At 54.0% G+C, this 24,547-nt stretch overlaps 1 protein-coding gene across 1 annotated transcript; it reads left to right on the top strand.

The window, feature by feature from the left end:
• The first annotated feature begins 4,095 nt into the window (after nucleotides 1-4,095).
• On the top strand, nucleotides 4,096-23,698 carry LOC144603141 (apolipoprotein M-like). Its single transcript, XM_078416298.1, has 6 exons — nucleotides 4,096-4,317; nucleotides 9,684-9,832; nucleotides 13,891-13,961; nucleotides 14,952-15,062; nucleotides 18,825-18,923; nucleotides 21,639-23,698. The coding sequence occupies exons 1-6, from the start codon at nucleotides 4,204-4,206 to the stop codon at nucleotides 21,656-21,658; spliced, it is 564 nt and encodes a 187-aa protein (XP_078272424.1). The 5' UTR covers nucleotides 4,096-4,203; the 3' UTR covers nucleotides 21,659-23,698.
• Nucleotides 23,699-24,547: the final 849 nt, after the last annotated feature.

The following is a 24,547-nucleotide window of genomic DNA, read 5'->3' as shown; positions in this document are numbered from 1 at the left end:
AGGGGGTGGTGGGAGGGAGCGGGGAGGGGAGAGGGTGCTGCACTAATGCAGGAGAGGTTTGGGCCCAACGGGTCCACTTGGTCTAGTTCCCTCTAAATGGCTCGATTGTAATCATGTGGTGGACACAAAATGCTGGAGTAACTCAGCGGGTCAGGCAGCATCTCTGGAGAGAAGGAAATGGGTGACGTTTCGGGTCGAAACCCTTCTTCAGACTGATGTCAGGGGAGTGGCGGGACAGAGATAGGATGTAGTCGGAGACAGTAAAACTGGTGGGAGAACGGGGAGGGGATGGAGAGAGAGAGGGAAAGCAGGGACTACCTGAAGTTGGAGAAGTCAATGTTGATACCCGCTGGGGGGTAAACTACCCAAGCGAAATATGAGGTGCTGTTCCTCCAGTTTGCGCTGGGTCTCACCCTGACAACGGAGGAGGCCCAGGACAGAGAGGTCAGTGTGGGAATGGGGGAGGGGGAGTTGAAGTGCTGAGCCACCGGGAGATCAGGTGGGTTTAGGCGGACCGTTCAGCGAAACGATCGCCATGTGTTGTCTTTCCGCTGACTGGATAGCACGCAATAATAATAATAATAATAATACATTTTATTTATATAGCGCTTTTCATATACTCAAAGACGCTTTAACAGAGATTTTGAGAACATAGGGAAATTAATAAATAGATAAATAAGTAAATAAATAAATGAACAGAGAAAGGGAGACAGTAGGTGAGGTGACCTTCAGTGGTTGAAGGCAGTACTGAACAGGTGAGACTTCAGCGATGTTTTGAATGTGGTGAGTGTGGAGGAGTCTCTAACGGTTTGGGGTAGTGAGTTCCATAGGGTGGGAGCAGCGATGGAGAAAGCCCTGTCCCCCCAGGATCTGAGTTTAGTCCGGATGTGGGGGATAGGAGATTGGCAGCGGCAGAGCGGAGGGTGCAGGTGGGAGTGTGCCTGTGAGGAGGTCAGTCAGGTAGGACGGGGCCAGGTTATGGAGGGCTTTGTAGGTTATGAGGAGGATTTTGTACTGGATTTCTCTGGGGGATGGGGAGCCAGTGGAGTTTATAAAGGACGGGGGTGATATGGTCACGGATCGAGGTGTGTGTGAGTAGACGGGCAGCGGAGTTTTGAATGTATTGAAGTTTATTGATGATTTTTGAGGGTGCGCCATAGAGGAGGCTGTTGCAGTAGTCCAGACGGGAGGTGATGAAGGCGTGGATGAGGGTTTCTGCAGCTATGGAGGAGAGGGATGGACGGAGACGGGCAATGTTTTTGAGGTGGAAGAAGGCTGTCTTTGTGATGTGTTTGATGTGTTTGTCGAAGGAGAGGGTTTGATCAAGGATGATTCAAGATTCCGGATGTGAGGTGAGGTGGATACTGGGAGAACCATCAATGTTGAGGATGAAGTTTTGGGTGGATTTGGTGAGCATTTTTGGACCAATGATGATGATTTCAGATTTGTTGCAATTGAGTTTGAGGAAGTTTGATTGAAGCCAAGATTTTATTTCAGTAATGCAGTTTGTCAGTGTAGAGTGTGTGGTGGAGGAGATTGACTTGGTGGAGATGAGGAGCTGGATATCATCGGCGAAGCAGTGGAAGTTGAGACCATGACGGCGGATTAATTGACCAAGGGGGAACAGGTAGAGGATGAAGAGGAGGGGGCCAAGGACTGAGCCTTGGGGGACACCTTGGGGGAGGGGAGCGGTGGGGGATTTACAGTTGTTAATGGAGATGAACTGGTGTCTGTCAGAGAGGTAAGATTTAAACCAGGATAGGGCTGTGCCGGTGATGTTAAGGGAGGTTTCAAGTCGGGTGAGGAGAATGGAGTGATTTATGGTGTCAAAGGCGGCGCTGAGGTCAAGTAGGATGAGGATGTTGAGGTTGCCAGCGTCGGAGGAGAGGAGAATGTCGTTTGTGATTTTGAGGAGCGCAGTTTCAGTACAGTGGTTGGAGCGGAATCCGGATTGGAAAGTTTCATACAGGTTATTGGTAGAGAGGTGGTATTTTAGTTGGGAAGCTACAGCACGTTCCAAAACTTTGGACAGAAAGGGTAGGTTGGAGATTGGTCTGAAGTTGTTTGGGGTGTCAGGGTTGAGACCAGGTTTTTTCAGAATGGGGGTGACAGCAGCGATTTTGAGGGATGGCGGGACGATGCCAGTGGACAGGGAGGAGTTTATTGTTGCAGTGATAAGTGGAGAGAGAGCAGGAAGGCAGGCCTTGACAAAGCTGGAGGGGATGGGGTCCAGAGAGCAGGTGGCAGTTTTTATTCCTGTGAAGAGCTCAGAGAGGTCGGTGGTGGAGATTGGGGAGAACTGAGGCAGGGGTTGACAGGATGAGGGGGGGCAGGTGGTTTGAGGGGGAGCAGGTGCGTTGGTGGTTAAGGTGCTGTAGATGTTGTCTATTTTGCTTTGGAAGAATGAAAGGAAAGTGGTGCATTTGTCAACTGTGAATGATTGGGAGATGGTGTCCAGGGGGCTGAGGAGTTTGTTTATTGTAGAGAAGAGTGTTTTGGGGTTTCCGGAGCCAGAGTGAATTATTTGAGAGTAGTAGGTGGAGTGGGCATGGGAGAGGGCATCTTTATAGTGCTGTATGTGGTCTTTGTAGGCTTGGGAGTGAATTGTGAGACCTGTTTTGTTGCGGAGTCTTTCAAGTTGACGGGCGTGAGTTTTCATCACGCCGAGTTCAGGGGTAAACCAGGGAGCAGAGTGGGTGAAGGAAACTGTTTTGGTTTTTATAGGTGCAAGCTGGTCGAGGCAGGAGGAGAGGCAATGAAAAGCTTTTCACTGTACCTCGGTTCACGTGACAATAAGCTAAACCAAACCAATCCAACCTCGCCCCACTGAAAAATTCCATCGCTGAACTCTTTGTCGCCAATCTTATTACATTAGCTAGACACAGAGTGCTGGAGTAACTCAGCGGGTCAGGCAGCATCTGTGGAGAACATGGATAGGGTGACGTTTCACAGAGTGCTGGAGTAACTCAGCGGGACAGGCAGCATCTGTGGAGAACATGGATAGGTGACGTTTCACAGAGTGCTGGAGTAACTCAGCGGGACAGGCAGCATCTGTGGAGAACGTGGATAGGTGACGTTTCACAGAGTGCCGGAGTAACTCAGCGGGTCAGGCAGCATCTGTGGAGAACGTGGATAGGTGACGTTTCACAGAGTGCCGGAGTAACTCAGCGGGTCGGGCAGCATCTCTGGAGAGAAGGAATGGGTGACGTTTCGGCCCGAGGACCCCTCTTTGGAGATGCTGCCTGTCCCGCCGAGTTACTCCAGCGGTTTTGTGCCTATCTTTGGTTTAAACCAGCTTCTGCAGTTCCTTCCGACTTATTGCATTCGTTGCTGTACAAGAAATGAGAGTTACAGACAATAGGTGCAGGGGGGGACCATTCGGCCCTTCGAGCCAGCACCACAATTCAATATGATCATGGCTGATCATTCTCAATCAGTACCCCGTTCCTGCCTTCTCCCCATACCCCCCCTGACTCCACTATCATTAAGAACTCTATCTAGCTCTCTCTTGAATGCATTCAGAGAATCGGCCTCCACTGCCTTCTGAGGCAGAGAGTTCCACAGATTGACAACTCTCTGACTGAAAAAGTTTTTCCTCATCTCCGTTCTAAATGGTCGACCCCTTATTCTTAACCTGTGTGCGGCCCCTGGTTCTGGACTCCCCCAACATCGGGAACATGTTTCCTGCCTCTAAGCGTGTCCAACCCCTTAATAATCGTATATGTCTCAATAAGATCCACTCTCATCCTTCTAAATCCCAGCGTGTACAAGCCAAGTCGCTCCAGTCTTTCAGCGTAAGACAGTCCCGCCACCCCGGGAGTTAACCTAAGCTGCACGCCCTCGATGGCAAGAATGTCGTTCCATGTTGCCTTATTCCGTTTATCTTCTGCCAAAGAACAGTACGTAACTTCTGAAGGATGTCCGGTGGGAAATGGAAACATGAATCCCGGCAGGTTGTTTCTTTCCGTTCTGAATAATATTTAGCCTCTGAATCCACCGCCCACCCCTAGTCTTGTTTCCAAGGTTTGTTCTTGTTGGGAAACGCAGTTAATGATTGCATCGTGGTTTCGTAACGCGACATTCGGAGTTTGGAACAGTTGCCATTATTCCCTTCAAAGGCTCAACTCCTGGGATTGGCTCGGAACGTTCCTGGCTCCGGACTGTGGGGGGTTTTTTTTTTTTTCCCCCAAAGGTTTCCCGACGATGTACCAAAGAATATGGTTGTGGATGGTGTACCTCTTCGGGCTAACCATGCAGGCTCTCTGGTACTGCGATTATAACGACAAGGTAACGGCAGGAAATCTCAACAAGACCCAGGTCAGTAAGAAGTGCTCCTGAACAGATTTTCTCTTGCAGAGTCAGAGACTCGTACAGAGTTGAAACAGGCCCTTTTGGCCCAAGTTCCCAACATGCCCCATCTACACTTCCCACCTGCCTGCGTTTGGCCCATATCCTCCTAAATCAGTAGGGGGAGAAAAAAGTGCAGACGCTATTTAAAGTCGAAGGTAGACACAAAATGCCGGAGTAACTCAGCGGGTCAGGCAGCATCTCGGGAGAGAAGGAACGGGCGACGTTTCGGGTCGAGACCCTCTCTTCGGTCTGAAGAAGGGTCTCGACCCGAAACGTCACCCATTTTGTGTCTACCTTCCTTCCAAATCAGGACAGGCTAGATGAAGGAAATATGTTCCCCATGTTGGTGGAGTCCAGAACCAGGGGTCACACAGTTTATAGCGGAGTGAGGGGGTATGGGGAGAAGGCAGGAAGGGGGTACTGATTGAGAGTGATCAGCCATGATCGCATTGAATGGCGGTGCTGGCTCGAAGGGCTGAATGGCCTCCTCCTGCACCTATTGTCTATTGTCTATTGTCTATAAAACCTTTTCACCCGGAGAGTTGTGAATCTGTGGAATTCTCAGCCACAGAAGGCAGTGGAGGCCAATTCACTGGATGTATTCAAGAGAGAGTTAGATAGAGTTCTTCGGGCTAACGGATTCAGGGGGTATGGGGAGAAGGCAGGAACAGGATACTGATTCTGGATGATCAGCCATGATCATATTGAATGGCGGTGCTGGCTCGAAAGGCCGAATGGCCTAATCCTACACCTGTTTTCTATGTTTCTATGTTATCCATCTCCCTGTAGAAATGTTTTTTAAACGTCGTGATAGTACCTGCCACAACAGCAATATATAGACACAAAAAGCTGGAATAACTCAGCGGGTCAGGCAGCATCTGTGGAGAACATGGATAGGTGACGTTTCACAGAGTGCTGGAGTAACTCAGTGGGTCAGGCAGCATCTGTGGAGAACATGGATAGGTGACGTTTCACAGAGTGCTGGAGTAACTCAGCGGGTCGGGCAGCATCTGTGGAGAACATGGATAGGTGACGTTTCACAGAGTGCTGGAGTAACTCAGCGGGTCGGGCAGCATCTCTGGAGAACATGGATAGGTGATGTTTACCGAACTCAACTAGAGAGCAGTCCTGAACTACATTGGTGACTCTCGGACTATCGGCAATCAGACTTTGCTGGCTTTACCTTGCACTAAACGTTATTCCCTTATCAGGTATCTATACACTGTAAACGGCTCGATTGTAATCATGCACGTAACTCAGTGGGTAAAGGTATTTCTACGAAAGCACTTTGCATTCCTCGGGAAAGATATCTGGGCAGAAAGCAGAGGGTAGACACGAAATGCTGGAGTAACTCAGCGGGACAGGCAGCATCTCGGATTAATCAGTCTGAAGAAGGGTCCCGACCTGAAACGTCACCCATTCCTTCTCTCGAGAGATGCCGCCTGTCCTGCTGAGTTGCTCCGGCGTTTTGTGTCCAGCCTCAATAGACAATAGACAATAGGTGCAGGAGGAGGCCATTCAGCCCTTCGAGCCAGCACCGCCATTCAATGTGATCATGGCTTCTCCCCATACCCCCTGACTCCGCTATCCTTAAGAGCTCTATCCAGCTCTCTCTTGAATGCAATCAGAGAATTGGCCTCCACTGCCTTCAGAGGCAGTGAATTCCACACCTTCACCACTCTCTGACTGAAAAAGTTTTTCCTCATCTCAGTTCTAAATGGCCTACCCCTTATTCTTAAACTGTGTGTGGCCCCTGGTTCTGGACTCCCCCAACATTGGGAACATGTTTCCTGCCTCTAACGTGTCCAACCCTTTAATAATCTTATACGTTTCGATGAGATCTCCTCTCATCCTTCTAAATTCCAGTGTATACAAGCCTAGCCGCTCCAGTCTTTCAACATATGACAGTCCCGCCATTCCGGGGAAAAACCTAGTCGGTTTTAAACCAGTTCTTTCGGACACAGGGAGCAGAGGGGTTTGAGTTGTGGGTTTAATCAGTTGCCGCGCTGCCTCTCAGGCGGAGATTCCACGTGGGCTATCATCAGACATCTGTCCCAAGGTCTTTGGCTGCGTACATGGCAGGTCAGAGCGAGCTACTGATTATGGTAAGTGTTGCAATGGCTTACTGATAAACACTGCAGGTAAACAGCCCGCTGTAAAAGAAAATATGCAGGACTCCCAAAAAGTTAAATCTGCAAATCGGACCGGTAACTAGTAAATAAAACAAATGCATTTAGTTTAATTTTGGTTAGAGTTACAGCGTGGAAACAGGCCCTTCAGCCCACCGGGTCCGCGCCGACCAGCGATCCCCGCACACTAACACTATCCCACACATGCTCAGGACAATGTTTACATTTACCAAGCCGATTAACCTACACTAGACCAAGGGGACCCATTGGGTCCAAACCTCTCCTGCATTGGTGCAGCACCCTCTCCTCCCCCCCCTCCATCTTCCCCCTCCCCCCCTCTTCCCCTCCCACTCCCCCTCCCACTCGCCCCTTCCCCTCTCCCCATTCCCCTCCCCCCACTCCAACCCCCCTCACCCCCCTTTATCCTCCCTCCTCTTCCCCTCCCCCCACTCCGTCCCCCTCCCCTCCTCTTATCCTCCCCCCTCCTCCCCTTCCCCTCCCCCCCGCCATTCCCCTCCCCCTCCCCCCACTCGCCCCCTTCCCCTCCCGCCATTCCCCTCCTCCCACTCCAACCCCCTCACCCCCCCTTATCCTCCCCCCTCCCCCTCCTCCCCTTCCCCTCCCGCCATTCCCCTCCCCCTCCCCCCCACTCGCCCCCTTCCCCTCTCCCCATTCCGCTCCCCCCCCCCACTCCATCCCCCTCACCCCCCCCCTCTTATCCTCCCCCTCCCCTTCCCCCCCTCCTCTTCTTCCCCTCCCCCCACTCCATTCCCCTCAACCTTCCTTATCCTCCCCCCCATCCTCTTCCCCTCCCCCCCCACTCTATCCCCCTCAATCCCTCTTATTCTCCCCCCCTCCCTCCCTAGGAGATAGATTTAAACTTTAAAATGTGAATAACTTTAAAAATATAACACCGATTTCAATGAACCAAAGGGACGACGGTGAGTAAGGTGGGCCGAAAATTGCCGCGCTATCGTGTACCGTTTTGGCTGTAGTTCAGGAACAAACAAACAAACAAACGAGAGTTCTAGTTATATAGACGCCTGTGCGTCTTTGGCGTGCGGGAGGAGACTGAAGATTTCTGATCTAGGCCACGGGGAGAACGTACAAACCCCGTGCAGACAGCACCCGTGGCCGGGATCGAACCTGGATCTCCTGCACTGTAAGTGCTGTAAAGGCAGCAACTCTTACCGCTAAACTCCTGTTGTTCCTGAAGGAAAAGTGGATTCGGTTCAAGGTGAAGTTGCGCAAACCGTTCCCTGCTCTCTTTCTAAAGGGGTTGGACAGGCTAGATGCAGGAGAAACGTTCCCTGTGTCGGGGGGAGTCCAGAATCAGGCGTCACACAGTTTAAGAATAAGGGGTCGGCCATTTAGGACTGAGATGAGGAAAAACCTGTTCACCCAGAGAGTTGTGAATCTGTGGATTTTTCTGCATCAGAAGGCAGTGGAAGCCAATTCGATGGATATATTCAAGAGGGAGTTAGATTTAGCTCTTAGGGCTAACGTACTCAAGGGATATGGGGGAAAAAGTAGATAGAGTCATCGAGTGATACTGTTTGGAAACAGGCCCTTCGGCCCAACTTGCCCACACTAGCCAACAATGTCATATCATATCATATCATATATATACAGCCGGAAACAGGCCTTTTCGGCCCACCAAGACCGTGCCGCCCAGCGATCCCCGTACATTAACACTATCCTACACCCACTAGGGACAATTTTTACATTTACCCAGCCAATTAACCTACAAACCTGTACGTCTTTGGAGTGTGGGAGGAAACCGAAGATCTCGGAGAAAACCCACGCAGGTCACGGGGAGAACGTACAAACTCCTTACAGTGCAGCACCCGTAGTCAGGATCGAACCTGAGTCTCCGGCGCTGCATTCGCTGTAAAGCAGCAACTCTACCGCTGCGCTACCGTGCCGCCCTAGTTACACTAGTCCCACCTGCCTGCATTTGGTCCATATCCCTCCAAACCTGTCTATCCATGTACCTGTCTGTTTCTTAAACGTTAGGATATTCCAGCCTCAACTACCTCCTCCGGCAGCTCGTTCCATAAACCCACCACCCTCTGTGTGAAAACGTTACCCCTCAGATTCCTATTAAATCTTTTCCCCCTTCACCTTGAACCCATGTCCTCTGGTCCTCAATTCCCCTACTCTGGGCAAGAGACTCTGTGCATCTACCCGATCAATTCCACTCATGGATTTTATACACAAAAAAGATATATCTCTTAGGGCTAACGGAATCAAGGGATATGGGGAGAAGGCAGGAACGGGGGTACTGATAGAGAATGATCAGCCATGATCATATTGAATGGCGGTGCTGGCTCGAAGGGCCGAATGGCCTCCTCCTGCACCTATTTTCCATGTTTCTATGTTTCTATACCGATCAGCCAAAAACATTATGACCACTGACAGGCGAAGTGAATAACATTGGTTATCTAAGGTATTTATTCACAAAATGCTGGAGTAACTCAGCAGGTCAGGCAGCATCTCAGGAGAGAAGGAATGGGTGACGTTTCGGGTCAAGAAGGGTCTGAAGAAGGGTTTCGACCCGAAACATCGCCCATTCCCTTCTCTCCTGAGATGCTGCCTGACCTGCTGAGTAACTCCAGCATTTTGTGAATAAATACCTTCGATTTGTACCAGCATCTGCAGTTATTTTCTTACAACATTGGTTATCTTGTTACAATGGCACCTGTCAAGGGGTGGGATATATTAGGCAGCAAGTGAACAGTCAGTTCTTGAAGTTGACGTGTCGGATGCAGGAGAAATGGGCAGGAGTAAAGACCTGAGCCACTTTGACAAGGGCCAAATTTGTTTCTGGCCAGACGACTGGGTCAGAGCATCTGTGAAACGGCAAGGCTTGTGGGGTGCTCCTGGTCAGCAGTGGTGAGTACCGACCGACGGTGGTCCGAGGAGGGTAAAACCCACAAACCGGCGACAGGCAGGGAGTTGGGCGCCCAAGGCTCATCGATGCGCGAGGGCAACGAAGGCTATCCCGTCTGGTCCGAACCGACAGAAAGTCGACTGTGGCACAATTCACAGAAAATGTTAATGGTGGTGACGGGAGGAATGTGTCACAATACACAGTGCATCGCACCCTACTGCGTATGGGGCTGCACACGGAGGACCAACAGCATGTTAGGCAGGTGGGCAGAATGATTTGGCTGATGGGTGTGCGTGTCTTCTCCCCCGCAGTATTCCGGCAAGTGGTACTTCGTGATGATGGCGGCCGATTCGGACAACTCCTTGCTCAAGTTTGGAGCCATGGACAGCGCTGTCTTCCGCCTGACGCCCATGCAAGACAAAGGGAAGCTTCTGCTGAGGGGAGAGTTCCGACTCAGCGAGTAGGTCCCTCACCGACCACTGGTGCTGCCGAACGCGGTCCCACCAAGCCTGCACCCCGCGACCCCTGCACCCATCAACCATGCACCCAGCAACCCTGCACCCAGCAACCCTGCACCCACCAACCCAGCACCCATCACCAACCCAGCACCCATCACCAACCCAGCACCCAACACTAACCCACCACCCATCACCAACCCTGCACCCAACATCAACCCAACACCCAGCAACCCAGCACCCAACAACCCTGCACCCACCAACCCAGCACCCAACACCAGCCAGGCACCCATCAACACAGCACCCAACATCAACCCAGAACCCAACATCAACCCAGCACCCATCACCAACCCAGCACCCATCAACCCAGCACCCATCACCAACCCAACACCCAACATCAACCCAACACCCACCAACCCAGCACCCATCAACCCCGCACCCAACACCAACCCAGCACCCAACACCAACCCAGCACCCAACATTAACCTGCACCCAACATCAACCCAGCACCCAACATCAACCCAGCACCCATCAACTCAGCACCCACCAACCCAGCACCCAACATCAACCCAGCACCCACCAACCCAGCACCCATCACCAACCCAGCACCCATCAACCCAGCACCCATCACCAGCCCAGCACAAAACACCAACCAGCACCCACCACCAACCCAGCACCCATCACCAACCCAGCACCCAACACCAACCCAGCACCCAACATCAACCCAGTACCCATCACCAACCCAGCACCCAACATCAACCCAGCACCCAACACCAACCCAGCACCCATCACTAACCCAGCACACACCAACCCAGCACCCAACATCAACCCAACATCAACCCAGCACCCAACATCAACCCAGCACCCACCAACCCAGCACCCACCAACCCTGCCCCAACATCAACCCTGCACCCAACATCAACCCAGCACCCACCAACCCAGCACCCATCAACCCAGCACCCAACATCAACCCAGCACCCATCACCAACCCTGCACCCATCAACCCAGCACCCAACATCAACTCAACACCCAACATCAACCCAGCACCCATCACCAACCCAGCACCCAACATCAACCCAGCACCCAACACCAACCCAACACCCATCAACCCAGCACCCATCACCAACCCAGCACCCAACATCAAACCAGCACCCAACACCAACCCAGCACCCAACATCAACCCAGCACCCAACATCAACCCAGCACCCAACATCAACCCAGCACCCATCAACCCAACACCCACTAACCCAGCACCCATCAACCCAGCACCCATCAACCCAGCACCCATCAACCCAGCACCCAACATCAACCCAGCACCCATCACCAACCCAGCACCCAACATCAACCCAGCACCCATCACCAACCCAGCACCCAACATCAACCCAGCACCCAACATCAACCCAGCACCCATCAACCCAGCACCCACCAACCCAGCACCCAACCCTGCACCCAACACCAACCCAGCACCCAACACCAACCCAGCATCCATCACCAACCCAGCACCCACCACCAACCCAGCACCCAACATCAACCCAGCACCCACCACCAACCCAGCACCCAACACCAACCCAGCACCCACCAACCCAGCACCCGCCAACCCAGCACCCAACATCAACCCAGCACCCATCACCAACCCAGCACCCATCACTAACCCAGCACCCATCACCAACCCAACACCCAACACCAACCCAGCACCCAACACCAACCAGGCACACATCACCAACCCAACACCCAACACCAACCCAGCACCCAACATTAACCCAACATCAACCCAGTACCCAACATCAACCCAGCACCCAACATCAACCCAGCACCCAACACCAACCCAGCACCCAACATTAACCCAACATCAACCCAGTACCCATCACCAACCCAGCACCCAACACCAACCCAGCACCCAACACCAACCCAGCACCCACCAACCCAGCACCCACCAACCCAGCACCCAACATTAACCCTGCACCCACCAACCCAGCACCCAACATCAACCCAGCACCCAACATCAACCCAGCACCCAACACCAACCCAGCACCCAACATTAACCCAACATCAACCCAGTACCCATCACCAACCCAGCACCCAACACCAACCCAGCACCCAACACCAACCCAGCACCCACCAACCCAGCACCCACCAACCCAGCACCCAACATTAACCCTGCACCCACCAACCCAGCACCCAACATCAACCCAGCACCCAACACCAACCCAGCACCCATCACCAACCCAGCACCCAACACCAACCCAGCACCCAACACCAACCCAGCACCCACCAACCCAGCACACACCAACCCAGCACCCACCAACCCAGCACCCAACATTAACCCTGCACCCACCAACCCAGCACCCAACATCAACCCAGCACCCAACACCAACCCAGCACCCATCACCAACCCAGCACCCAACATCAACCCAGCACCCAACACCAACCCAGCACCCATCACCAACCCAGCACACATCAACCCAGCACCCAACACCAACCCAGCACCCAACACCAACCCAGCACCCAACACCAACCCAGCACCCAACACCAACCCAGCACCCACCAACCCAGCACCCAACATTAACCCAGCACCCAACACCAACCCAGCACCCATCACCAACCCAGCACCCAACATTAACCCAACATCAACCCAGTACCCATCACCAACCCAGCACCCAACACCAACCCAGCACCCACCAACCCAGCACCCACCAACCCAGCACCCAACATTAACCCTGCACCCACCAACCCAGCACCCAACATCAACCCAGCACCCAACATCAACCCAGCACCCAACACCAACCCAGCACCCAACATTAACCCAACATCAACCCAGTACCCATCACCAACCCAGCACCCAACACCAACCCAGCACCCAACACCAACCCAGCACCCACCAACCCAGCACCCACCAACCCAGCACCCAACATTAACCCTGCACCCACCAAACCAGCACCCAACACCAACCCAGCACCCAACACCAACCCAGCACCCATCACCAACCCAGCACCCAACACCAACCCAGCACCCAACACCAACCCAGCACCCACCAACCCAGCACACACCAACCCAGCACCCACCAACCCAGCACCCAACATTAACCCTGCACCCACCAACCCAGCACCCAACATCAACCCAGCACCCAACACCAACCCAGCACCCATCACCAACCCAGCACCCAACATCAACCCAGCACCCAACACCAACCCAGCACCCATCACCAACCCAGCACACATCAACCCAGCACCCAACACCAACCCAGCACCCAACACCAACCCAGCACCCAACACCAACCCAGCACCCAACACCAACCCAGCACCCACCAACCCAGCACCCACCAACCCAGCACCCAACATTAACCCTGCACCCACCAACCCAGCACCCAACATCAACCCAGCACCCAACACCAACCCAGCACCCATCACCAACCCAGCACCCAACATCAACCCAGCACCCAACACCAACCCAGCACCCATCACCAACCCAGCACACATCAACCCAGCACCCAACACCAACCCAGCACCCAACACCAACCCAGCACCCAACACCAACCCAGCACCCAACATCAACCCAGCACCCAACACCAACCCAGCACCCAACATCAACCCAGCACCCATCACCAACCCAGCACCCACCAACCCAGCACCCATCACCAACCCAGCACCCACCAACCCAGCACCCATCAACCCAGCACCCAACACCAACCCAGCACCCATCATCAACCCAGCACCCAACACCAACCCAGCACCCATCAACCCAGCACCCATCAACCCAGCACCCACCAACTCAACACCCAACACTAACCCAGCACCCATCAACCCAGCACCCACCAACCCAGCACCCACCAACCCAGCACCCATCACCAACCCAGCACCCAACACTAACCCAGCACCCGCCAGCCCAGCACCCGCGACCCCTGAACCCGCGACCCCTGCACCCGCGACCCCTGCACCCGTGGTTACAGGGAGGGGGTCATTTTGGGGTTGTGGAGAAGGTGGGACGGAGGGTCGTGAGGTGGTCGTTGGTGGACTGGCCGAGTTGACTAACTAACCAGGAATGTGTTGTGCGCCTTGATCCACAGCACACTGCACTGCCTGTCCCGCCAGTGGACGTACCACATCAGCAACAAGACCGAGGACATGATCCTCGAGGGTGAGAAACTCAACACCTCCTCCCCAATCAAAGGACTTAGTTCTAGTTTAGTTTAGTTTAGAGACTAGACCAAGTGGACCTGTTGGGCCCAAACCTCTCCTGCATTGGTGCAGCACCCTCTCCTCACCCACTGCCCTCTCCCTCCCCCCCTCTCCTCCTTCTCCCCCCCCCCTCCCCCCCCCCTCTCCCCCTTCTCCCCCCCTACCCCCTCCCTAGATCTACAGCGTCCTGGCCTACACTGTCCAGGCCTACACGGTCCGGGCCTACAGTGTCCGGGCCTACAGTGTCCGGGCCTACAGCGTCCGGGCCTACAGCGTCCGGGCCTACAGCGGCCCCCGGGCCTACAGCGTCCGGGCCTACACTCTCCGGACTTACACTGTCCGGGCCTACCAGGTCTGGGCCTAAAGTGTCCGGCCCTACAGCGTCTGGGCTTACACTCCCCGGGCCTACACTCTCCGGACTTACACTCCCCGGGCCTACACTCTCCGGACCTACACTGTCCGGGCCGACAGTGTCCCGGCCTACACTGTCCGGGCCTACTGCGTCCCAGCCTACACTGTCCGGGCCTACACTGTCCGGACCTACAGTATCCGAGACTACAGCGTCCGGGCTTACACTCTCCAGACCTACACTGTCCAGGCCTACAGGGTCCGGGCCTACAGCGTCCGGGCCTACAGCGTCCAGGCCTACAGCGGCCCCCCCGGGCCTACAGTGTCTGGGCCTACAGGGTCCGGGCCTACAGCATCCGGGCCTACAGCGTCCGGGCCTACAGCGTCCAGGCCTACAGCGGCCCCCCGGGCCTACAGTGTCTGGGCCTACAGCATCCGGGCCTACAGTGCCCCCCGGGCCTAATAGGGGACAAGGGCGGACCCGTACGGGACAAACCAATTTAGCCCAAAATACGGGATGTCCCGGCTAACACGGGACAGTTGGCGACCCTCATGGTGAGTCTTGTTTCTCAGACGCATTCTCTCTGCCTCTTCGTCGAAGGGCGTCCAGAGCAAAAGACAGAGATCTATGTGAAGGAAGGTGATGATTACATTATGCTGCTGGAGATACAGGAAGAAGGACTGGAAAAATTCAAGAGACTGATGCTTTACGGTAAGAGTCAGTCACTAAACCCGCTGTGGGGAAGGAGAGGAAGGACATTCTTACGATTGAGGGCGTGCAGCGTAGGTTCACCAGGTTAATCCCCGGGATGGCGGGACTGTCATACGTTGAAAGACCGGAGCGACTAGGCTTGTATACACTGGAATTTAGAAGGATGAGAGGGGATCTTATTGAAACGCATAAGATTATTAAGGGGTTGGACACGTTAGAGGCAGGAAACATGTTCCCAATGTTGGGGGAGTCCAGAACCAGGGGCCACACACAGTTTAAGAATAAGGGGTCGGCCATTTAGAACAGAGATGAGGAAAAACTTTTACAGTCAGAGAGTGGTGAATCTGTGGAATTCTCTGCCTCAGAAGGCAGTGGAGGCCAATTCTCTGAATACATTCAAGAGAGAGCTGGATAGAGCTCTTAAGGATAGCGGAGTCAGGGGGTATGGGGAGAAGGCAGGAACGGGGTACTGATTGAGAATGATCAGCCATGATCACATTGAATGGCGGTGCTGGCTCGAAGGGCCGAATGGCCTCCTCCTGCACCTATTGTCTATTGTCTATTGCCTATTGACACGTTAGAGGCAGGAAACATGTTCCCGATGGTCGGTGTGGACTCGGTGGGCCGAAGGGCCTGTTTCCACGTTGTATCTCCAGGTAGACACTAAATGTTGGAGTAACTCAGCGGGACAGGCGGCATCTCTGGAGAGAAGGAACGGGTGACGTTTCGGGTCGAGACCCTTCTTCGGACTGATGTCGGAGGAGGGGGGCGGGACAGAGATAAGATGTAGTCGGAGATGGGAAGACTAGTGGGAGAACTGGGAAGGGGGAGGGGATGGAGAGAGAGGGAAAGCAGGGACTATCTGAAGTTAGAGAAGTCAATGTTGGTGTAAACTACCCAAGCGAAATATGAGGTGCTGTTCCTCCAATTTGCGCTGGGCCTCACTCTGACAATGGAGGAGGCCCAGGACAGAGAGGTCAGACTGGGAGTGGGAGAGGGGGAGTTGAAGTGCTGAGCCACAGGGAGATCAGGTTGGTTGAGACGGACTGAGAGGAGGTGTTGAGCGAAACCATCGCCTCTCCTCTCCTCAAGCATCTCCGGGTGCTCCGGATCCATCCCACGCTCCGGAGATCCACAGGTGCGTAGGTTCAACGTGTCGGAAGGAACTGCAGACGCTGGTTTAAACCGAAGGTGGGCACAAAAAGCTGGAGTAGCTCAGCGGGACGGGCAGCGTCTCTGGAGAGAAGGAACGGGTGACGTTTCAGTTCGAGGCCCTTCTTCAGAAGAAGGGTCTCGACTCGAAATACAGTGTCCTTTCCCCGTCTCCGAGATCTTCGGTTTCCTCCCGCACTCCAACGACGTACAGGTTTGCAGGCTAATTGGCTTGGTATAAATGTGACTTGTCCCTTGTGTGTGTAGGATAGTGTTAGTCAAGTCAAGTTAGTGTTAGGCGGCACGGTAGCGCAGCGGTAGAGTTGCTGCTTTACAGCGAATGCAGCGCCGGAGACTCAGGTTCGATCCTGACTACGGGTGCTGCACTGTAAGGAGTTTGTACGTCCTCCCCGTGACCTGCGTGGGTTTACTCCGAGATCTTCGGTTTCCTCCCACACTCCAAAGACGTACAGGTATGTAGGTTAATTGGCTGGGCAAAAATGTAAAAATTGTCCCTAGTGGGTGTAGGACAGTGTTAATGTACGGGGATCGCTGGGCGGCACGGACTTGGTGGGCCGAAAAGGCCTGTTTCCGGCTGTATATATACGATATGATATATGATAAGTCAAGTCAAGTCAATTTTATTTGTATAGCACATTTAAAAACAACCCACGTTGACCAAAGTGCTGTACATCAGTTCAGGCACTAAGAAACGAACATACAATGGCACACAAACGTAACAGCACATACATAAACAGTTCACAGCGCCCCCTAAGAGGGCCTCAAACGCTAGGGAGTAGATATAGGTTTTGAGCCTGAACTTAAAGGAGTCGATGGAGGGGGCAGTTCTGATAGGGAGAGGGATGCTGTTCCACAGTCGAGGAGCTGCAACCGCAAAAGCACGGTCACCCCTGAGCTTAAGCCTAGACCGCGGGATAGTCAGTAGCCCCAAGTCAGCCGACAATAGACAATAGACAATAGACAATATTGTCGGCTGACTTGGGGCTACTGGAGGAGGCCATTCAGCCCTTCGAGCCAGCACCGCCATTCAATGCGATCATGGCTGATCACTCTCAATCAGTACCCCGTTCCTGCCTTCTCCCCATACCCCCTCACTCCGCTACCCTTAAGAGCTCTATCCAGCTCTCTCTTGAAAGCATCCAACGAACTGGCCTCCGCTGCCTTCTGAGGCAGAGAATTCCACACCTTCACCACTCTCTGACTGAAAAAGTTCTTCCTCATCTCCGTTCTAAATGGCCGACCCCTTATTCTTAAACTGTGGCCCCTTGTTCTGGACTCCCCCAACATTGGGAACATGTTTCCTGCCTCTAATGTGTCCAATCCCCTAATTATCTTATATGTTTCAATAAGATCCCCCCTCATCCGTCTAAATTCCAGTGTATACAAGCCCAATCGCTCCAGCCTTTCGACCTGAGGGACCTGGAGATAGAGTGGTGGGTTAGAACATTTTTGATATAGGGGTGGTGTCAGTGTGCGGGGATCGCTGGTCAGCGTGGACTCGGTGGGCCAAAGGGCCTGTTTCCGCGCTGTATCTCTAAACTAAACTAAACTAATGGCTTGCCCTCCCTGTTAATGCCATATATGTTGAAATGATTTATATAAAAGTTGTTCCAAGAGGGTGTCACCCATTCCTTCTCTCCAGAGATGCTGCCTGTCCCGCTGCGTTACTCCAACTTTGTGTGTCTACTATCTTCAGGTGTGTAGGTTAAATCCTTCTAAATTCCAGCGTATACAAGCCCAGTCGACCCATTCTTTCATCATACGACAGTCCCGCCATTCCGGGAATTAACCTAGTGAACCTACGCTGCACGCCCTCAATAACAAGAATGTCCTTCCTCAAATTTGGAGACCAAAACTGCACACAGTACTCCAGGTGCGGTCTCACCAGGGCCCTGTACAACTGCAGAAGGACCTCTTTGCTCCTGTACTCAACTCCTCTTGTTATGAAGGCCAACATGCCATCGGCTTTCTTCACTGCCTGCTGTACCTGCATGCTTCCTTTCAGTAGGAAAGAAAACTGCAGGTGCTGGTTGAGATCGAAGATAGACACTGAATGCCGGAGTAACTCAGCGGGTCAGGCAGCATCTCTGGAGGGAAGGAATGGGTGACGTTTCGGGTCGAGACCCTTCTTCAGACTAGTCCCGATAACGTCACCCATTCCTTCTCTCCGTAGATGCTGCCTGACCCGCTGAGTTACTCCAGCACTCTGTGAAACGTCACCCATCCATGTTCTCCACAGATGCTGCCTGACCCGCTGAGTTACTCCGGCACTCTGTGAAACGTCACCCATCCATGTTCTCCACAGATGCTGCCCGACCCGCTGAGTTACTCCGGCACTCTGTGAAACGTCACCTATCCGTGTTCTCCACAGATGCTGCCCGACCCGCTGAGTTACTCCAGCATTTTTAGTGTCTGCTGACTTTCAGTGACCGATGTACAAGGACACCTGGGTCTCGTTGTATTTCCCCTGTTCCTAAGCTGACACCATTCAGACATTGTGTGTGGGAGGGGGGCAGTGCAGATGCTGGTTTAAACCGAAGGTAGGCACAAACCGCTGGAGCAACTCACCCACCTGTCTCCCAAACACAGGGAGGACCCCGGGCGTGACCGACGACATGCGGCTGGAGTTCGAACATCGAGCCCACTGCCTGGATCTGACCACTCTCCTCGTCCTGAAGCAAGCCCAGCGTGAGTGAACAAACACAGGCCGCTGCCACACGCACGCACACCCACGTTCCTGCCTTCTCCCCATACCCCCTGACTCCGCTATCCTGAAGAGGCTCTATCCAGCTTTCTCTTGAATGCATTCAGAGAATTGGCCTCCACTGCCCTCTGAGGCAGAGAATTCCACAGATTCACAACCTGAGAAGCACCTTCAGCAACAGACTGGTCCCACCAAGATACAGCACACAACGCCACAGGAGATCCATCTTCCCTGTGGCTATCAATAGACAATAGGTGCAGGAGGAGGCCATTCGGCCCTTCGAGCCTGTACGCACCGCCATTCACCGTGATCATGGCTGATCAACCACAATCAGTACCCCGTTCCTGCCTTCTCCCCATACCCCCTGACTCCGCTATCATTAAGAGCTCTATCCAGCTCTCTCTTGAAAGCATTCAGAGAATTGGCCTCCACTGCCTTCTGAGGCAGAGAATTCCACAGCTTCACCACTCTCTGACTGAAAATGTTTTTCCTCATCTCCGTTCTAAATGGCCAACAGCCTTATTCTTAAAAACTGCGCGTGGCCCCTGGTTCTGGACTCCCCCAACATCGGGAACATGTTTCCTGCCTCTGACGTGTCCAATCCCTTAATAATCTTATACCCAAAGAGGACAACCTCACATTTATCCACGTTCAACTGCATCCGCCCACTCACACAACCTGTCCAAGTCACCCTGCAACCTCATAGCATCCTGCTCACAGTTCACACTGCCACCCAGCTTTGTGTCATCCGCAAATTTGCTCATGTTACTTTTAATCCCTTCATCCAAGTCATTGACGTATATTGTAAGTAGCTGTGGTCCTAGCACCGAGCCTTGCGGTACCCCACTAGTCACTGCCTGCCAAACTGTACAACCCTTCCCCCTTCTGTCCTGGGGTAGACTGAGACTGACTCCCCCCTTCCCCCCCCCCACCAATCTTTGCACATCCCTCAAGCCTTTCCACGTGGCACTTTAATTTCATGTATTTTTGTGTTTCTATGACTGACGGCAGATTCATCTCTCTCCTGGGATAATAACGTTCCATCGTATCGCATCTTATCCCTCTCTGCCCGATCCTGCCCACTCCCGACTCTGCCCCCCTCCCACCCAATCCTGCCACCCAACCCTGCCCCGCCCCACCCAACCTTGCCCCCTCCCACCCCTGCCTCCCCACCTCTGCCCCGCCCCACCCAATCCTGCCCCCTCCCACCCAACCCACTGTCCCACCAAACCCTCCCCCCTCCCCTGCCCCCCTCCCACCCAATCCTGCCCCCCTCCCCTGCCCCCATTCCCACCTCTGCCCCTCACACCCAACCCTGCCCCCCTCCCACCCAACCCTGCCCCACCCCACCCTCCCCTGCCCCACCCCACCCTCCCCTGCCCTCATTCCCACCTCTGCCCCACCCACCCAACCCTACCCCCACCCACCCAACCCTATCCCCCTCCACACCCACCCAACCCTACCCCCACCCACCCAACCGTACCCCCCTCCACACCCACCCAACCCTACCCCCACCCCACCCAACCCTGCCCCACCCCACCCAACCCTACCCCACCCACCCAACCCTACCCCCCTCCACACCCACCCAACCCTACCCCCACCCAACCCTACCCCCACCCACCCAACCCTACCCCCCTCCACACCCACCCAACCCTGCCCCCACCCCACCCAACCCTACCCCCACCCCACCCAACCCTACCCCCACCCCACCCCACCCAACCCCCCACCCACCCAACCCTGCCCCACCCACCCAACCCTGCCCCACCCCACCCCACCCAACCCTGCCCCACCCCACCCCACCCAAACCTGCCCCCACCCTACCCACCCAACCCTGCCCCCACCCCACCCACCCAACCCTGCCCCCACCCCACCCAAACCTGCCCCACCCCACACAACCCTGCCGCCACCCCACCCAACCCTACCCCCACCCACCCAACCCTACCCCCCTCCACACCCACCCAACCCTGCCCTACCCACCCAACCCTACCCCACCCCACCCAACCCTGCCCCACCCCACCCAACCCTACCCCCCTCCACACCCACCCAACCCTGCCCCACCCCACCCAACCCTGCCCCACCCACCCAACCCTGCCCCCCTCCCCTGCCCCCATGACACAACCCCACCCCATTCAACCCACTGCCCCCTCCCATCTCCGCCCTCTCCCTGCCCACTCCAACCACCCAACTTAAGATCCACCTGGTCGGCACGGCGGTAGAGTCGCTGCCTTACAGCGAATGCAGCGCCGGAGACCTGGGTTCCATCCCAACTACGGGCGCCGTCTGTACGGAGTTTATATGTTCTCCCCGTGGCCTGCGTGGGTTTTCTCCGAGATATTCGGTTTCCTCCCACACTCCAAAGAGCGCCGGTTTGTCGGTTAACTGGCTCGGCGTGTGTGCAGATCGTCGCGCGCGAGTGTGTCTGTGCGCGCGCGGGATGCGTGCGGGGATCGCCGGGCGGGCCGGTCTAACCTACAAACCCGCACGTCTTCGGAGTGTGGGAGGAATACCGAAGATCTCGGAGAAAAACCCGCGCGGGTCACGGGGAGAGCGGGCAAACCCGCGCACGGACAGCGCCCGTAGTCGGGATGGAACCCGGGTCTCCGGCGCTGCGAGGTGCCGCCAACTCTACCGCTGCGGCCCGCCGCCCTGTCGTGTCTTTACTTCCAAACGAGTGATTATTTTTCCTCCTCTTCCCACAGCGCCGTGCGAGATTTCCTGAAACAGTCTCCCCTCCGACCTTGGGTACCTTGGGCCACAGTGCCACCCACCAGAGGACACCCCACACCAAACACCTTCACCGGCACACGATTCGCTGTTGCATGTGGCGTGAAAACCGTGTTTGTATCTCCATCGTTTGTTAGGTTCCGTTTTTTTATTAGGGGTACAGTTAAAACAAAAATAGAGCAAAATTGAAATCGCCGTTTATAAGTCATAGGAGCAGAAGTAGGCCATTCGGCCCATCTAGTCCACTCCGCCATTCGGTCACGGCTGATCTATCTCTCCCTCCTACCCCCATTCTCCCGCCTTTTCCCCATAATCCCCTGACACTCCCATAACCCCCTGACACCCCCCACTAATCAAGAATCTGCCATTTTGATCAGGGGAGGAGTAAGTGATTTGCTTACACAAGAGGTTTTGGACATTATTTCCAACTATCTTTGCTTACTAATGACAATAGACAATAGGTGCGGGAAGAGTCCATTCGGCCCTTCGAGCCAGCACCGCCATTCGCTGTGATCATGGCTGATCAGTCTGAAGAAGGGTCTCCACCCGAAACGTCACCCATTCCTTCTCTCCCGAGATGCTGCCTGACCTGCTGAGTTACTCCAGCATTTTGTGAATAAATACCTTCGATTTGTACCAGCATCTGCAGTTATTTTCTTACACTGTGATCATGGCTGATCATTCACAATCAGTACCCCGTTCCTGCCTTCTCCCCATACCCCCTGACTCCGCTATCCTTAAGAGCTCTATCTAGCTCTCTCTTGAAAGCATCCGGAGAATTGGCCTCCACTGCCTTCTGAGGCAGAGAATTCCACAGTTTCACAACTCTCTGACTGAAACAGTTTTTCCTCATCTCTGTTCTAAATGGCCCACCCCTTATTAGAAACATAGAAACATTGAAAATAAGTGCAGCAGGAGGCCATTCGGCCCTTCGAGCCAGCACCGCCATGCATTGTGATCATGGCTGATCATCCACAATCAGTAACCCGTGCCTGCCTTCTCCCCATATCCCTTGATTCCACTAGCCCCTGGAGCTCTATCTAACTCTCTTTTAAATTCATCCAGTGATTTGGCCTCCACTGCCCTCTGTGGCAGAGAATTCCACAAACGCACAACAAATTCTCTGGGTGAAAAAACTCCTTCTCACCTCAGTTTTAAATGGCCTCCCCTTTATTCTAAGACTGTGTGTGTGTGGCCCCTGGTTCTGGACTCCCCCAACATTGGGAACATGTTTCCTGCATCTAACGTGTCCAATCCCTTAATAATCTTATATGTTTCCATAAGATCCCCTCTCATCCTTCTAAAGGATAATAGTCCCACTCACCAAATGACACCAAAGGTCTACCTGTGTTCTCGGATGGAGTCATAAAGGCAGAGTCACACGGGACCAAAACAGGCCCTTCGAGCCCATACGGACCAAGGTGCCCCATCTTCAGTTATCCCACCTGCCCACGTTTGGCCCATATCCCTCCAATCCTTAGAGAGACACAAAAAGCTGGAGTCACTCAGCGGAACAGGCAGCATCTCTGGAGAGAAGGAATGAATGGTCCCTTCTTCAAACCTTTTCTGATCCACGTACCCATCCAAATGTCTTTTAAATGTTGCGGGATAAAAGAAAAAATGGCTCTCCGGCCCCTCGTTAGAGAATAACACAGAGTGCCGGAGTAACTTAGCGGGTCGGGCAGCATCTGTGGAGAACATGGATAGGCGACGTTTCACAGAGTGCTGGAGTAACTCAGCGGGTCAGGCAGCATCTGTGGAGAACGTGGATAGGTGACGTTTCACAGAGTGCTGGAGTAACTCAGCGGGTCGGGCAGCATCTGTGGGGAACATGGATAGGGGACGTTTCACAGAGTGCTGGAGGAACTCAGCGGGTCGGGCAGCATCTCAGAAGAGAAGGAATGGGTGACGTTTCGGGTCGAGACCCTTCTTCAGACTGAAATGAAATTCTGGAGAGAAGGTAGACACCTAATGCCGGAGTAACTCAGCGGGACAGGCAGCATCTCAGGAGAGAAGGAATGGGTGACGTTTCGGGTCGAGACCTTTCTTCAGTCTGAAAAAAGGGTCTCGACCCGAAACGTCACCCATTCCATCTCTCCAGAGATGCTGCCCGACCCGCTGAGTTACTCCAGCTTTCTGTGTCTACCTGTCCGTCTACTCTTATCGTTTAGCCCCGCAGAGTTTCATACACGTCTACCAGGCCTCCCTTCAACCTCCAGCGTTCCAGAGACAACGTTTACAAGTCTGCTCACACTCTTCCTGTACAAATATTAGCCCAGACTGCACGCTGCGACTTCAAAGAGCCTTGAGCAAGTTTGTCAAACAGGTTTTCTTTTTCATTAAACGGTGTTAATTCTACTGGCATGTCTCGCGATCTGCTTAAATGATGTCCACAGTACCTCTTGAACAGTGGATAGACATGAGTGCTGGAGTAACTCAGCGGGACAGGCAGCATCTCTGGTCAACTAAAGCAGCATTTTACCATTAGCCTGCCTGTTACCACAGTGTAATGACACAACATTGTTTTCAGTTTAAGCCCTATGCTACTACCAACCTCTATTATTAGAAAATAACTGCAGATGCTGGTACAAACCGAAGGTATTTATTCACTAAATGCTGGAGTAATTCAGCGGGTCAGGCAGCATCTCAGGAGAGAAGGAATGGGTGATGTTTAGGGTCGAGACCCTTCTTCAGACCGATGCTTCACCCTCTCCTCCAACCCCCTCCACCCCTCTCCCTCCCCCCTCCCACCCCTCTCCCTCCCCCTCCACCCCCTCCTCCTCCCCTCTCCTCCCTCCCTCCCCTTCCTCCCCCACCTCCCTCCCTCCACCCCTCTCCCTCCCCCCTCCACCCCTCTCCCCCACCTCCTCTCCCCTTTCCTCCT

The sequence above is a fragment of the Rhinoraja longicauda genome, chromosome 19 (assembly GCF_053455715.1).
Source record: "Rhinoraja longicauda isolate Sanriku21f chromosome 19, sRhiLon1.1, whole genome shotgun sequence".
Classification (NCBI taxonomy): Eukaryota; Metazoa; Chordata; class Chondrichthyes; order Rajiformes; family Arhynchobatidae; genus Rhinoraja; species Rhinoraja longicauda.
This window is presented reverse-complemented; position numbering and strand designations above follow the sequence as displayed.

What these genes read in the sequence shown, in the direction of transcription:
- LOC144603141 (XM_078416298.1), top strand. Translation starts at nt 4,204, where the DNA reads ATGTACCAAAGAATATGGTTGTGGATGGTGTACCTCTTCGGGCTAACC. An exon ending in GGAGAGTTCCGACTCAGCGA is followed by an intron (nt 9,833 to 13,890) that starts GTAGGTCCCTCA and finishes CTTGATCCACAG; the next exon opens with CACACTGCACTGCCTGTCCC. An exon ending in CAAGAGACTGATGCTTTACG is followed by an intron (nt 15,063 to 18,824) that starts GTAAGAGTCAGT and finishes TCCCAAACACAG; the next exon opens with GGAGGACCCCGGGCGTGACC.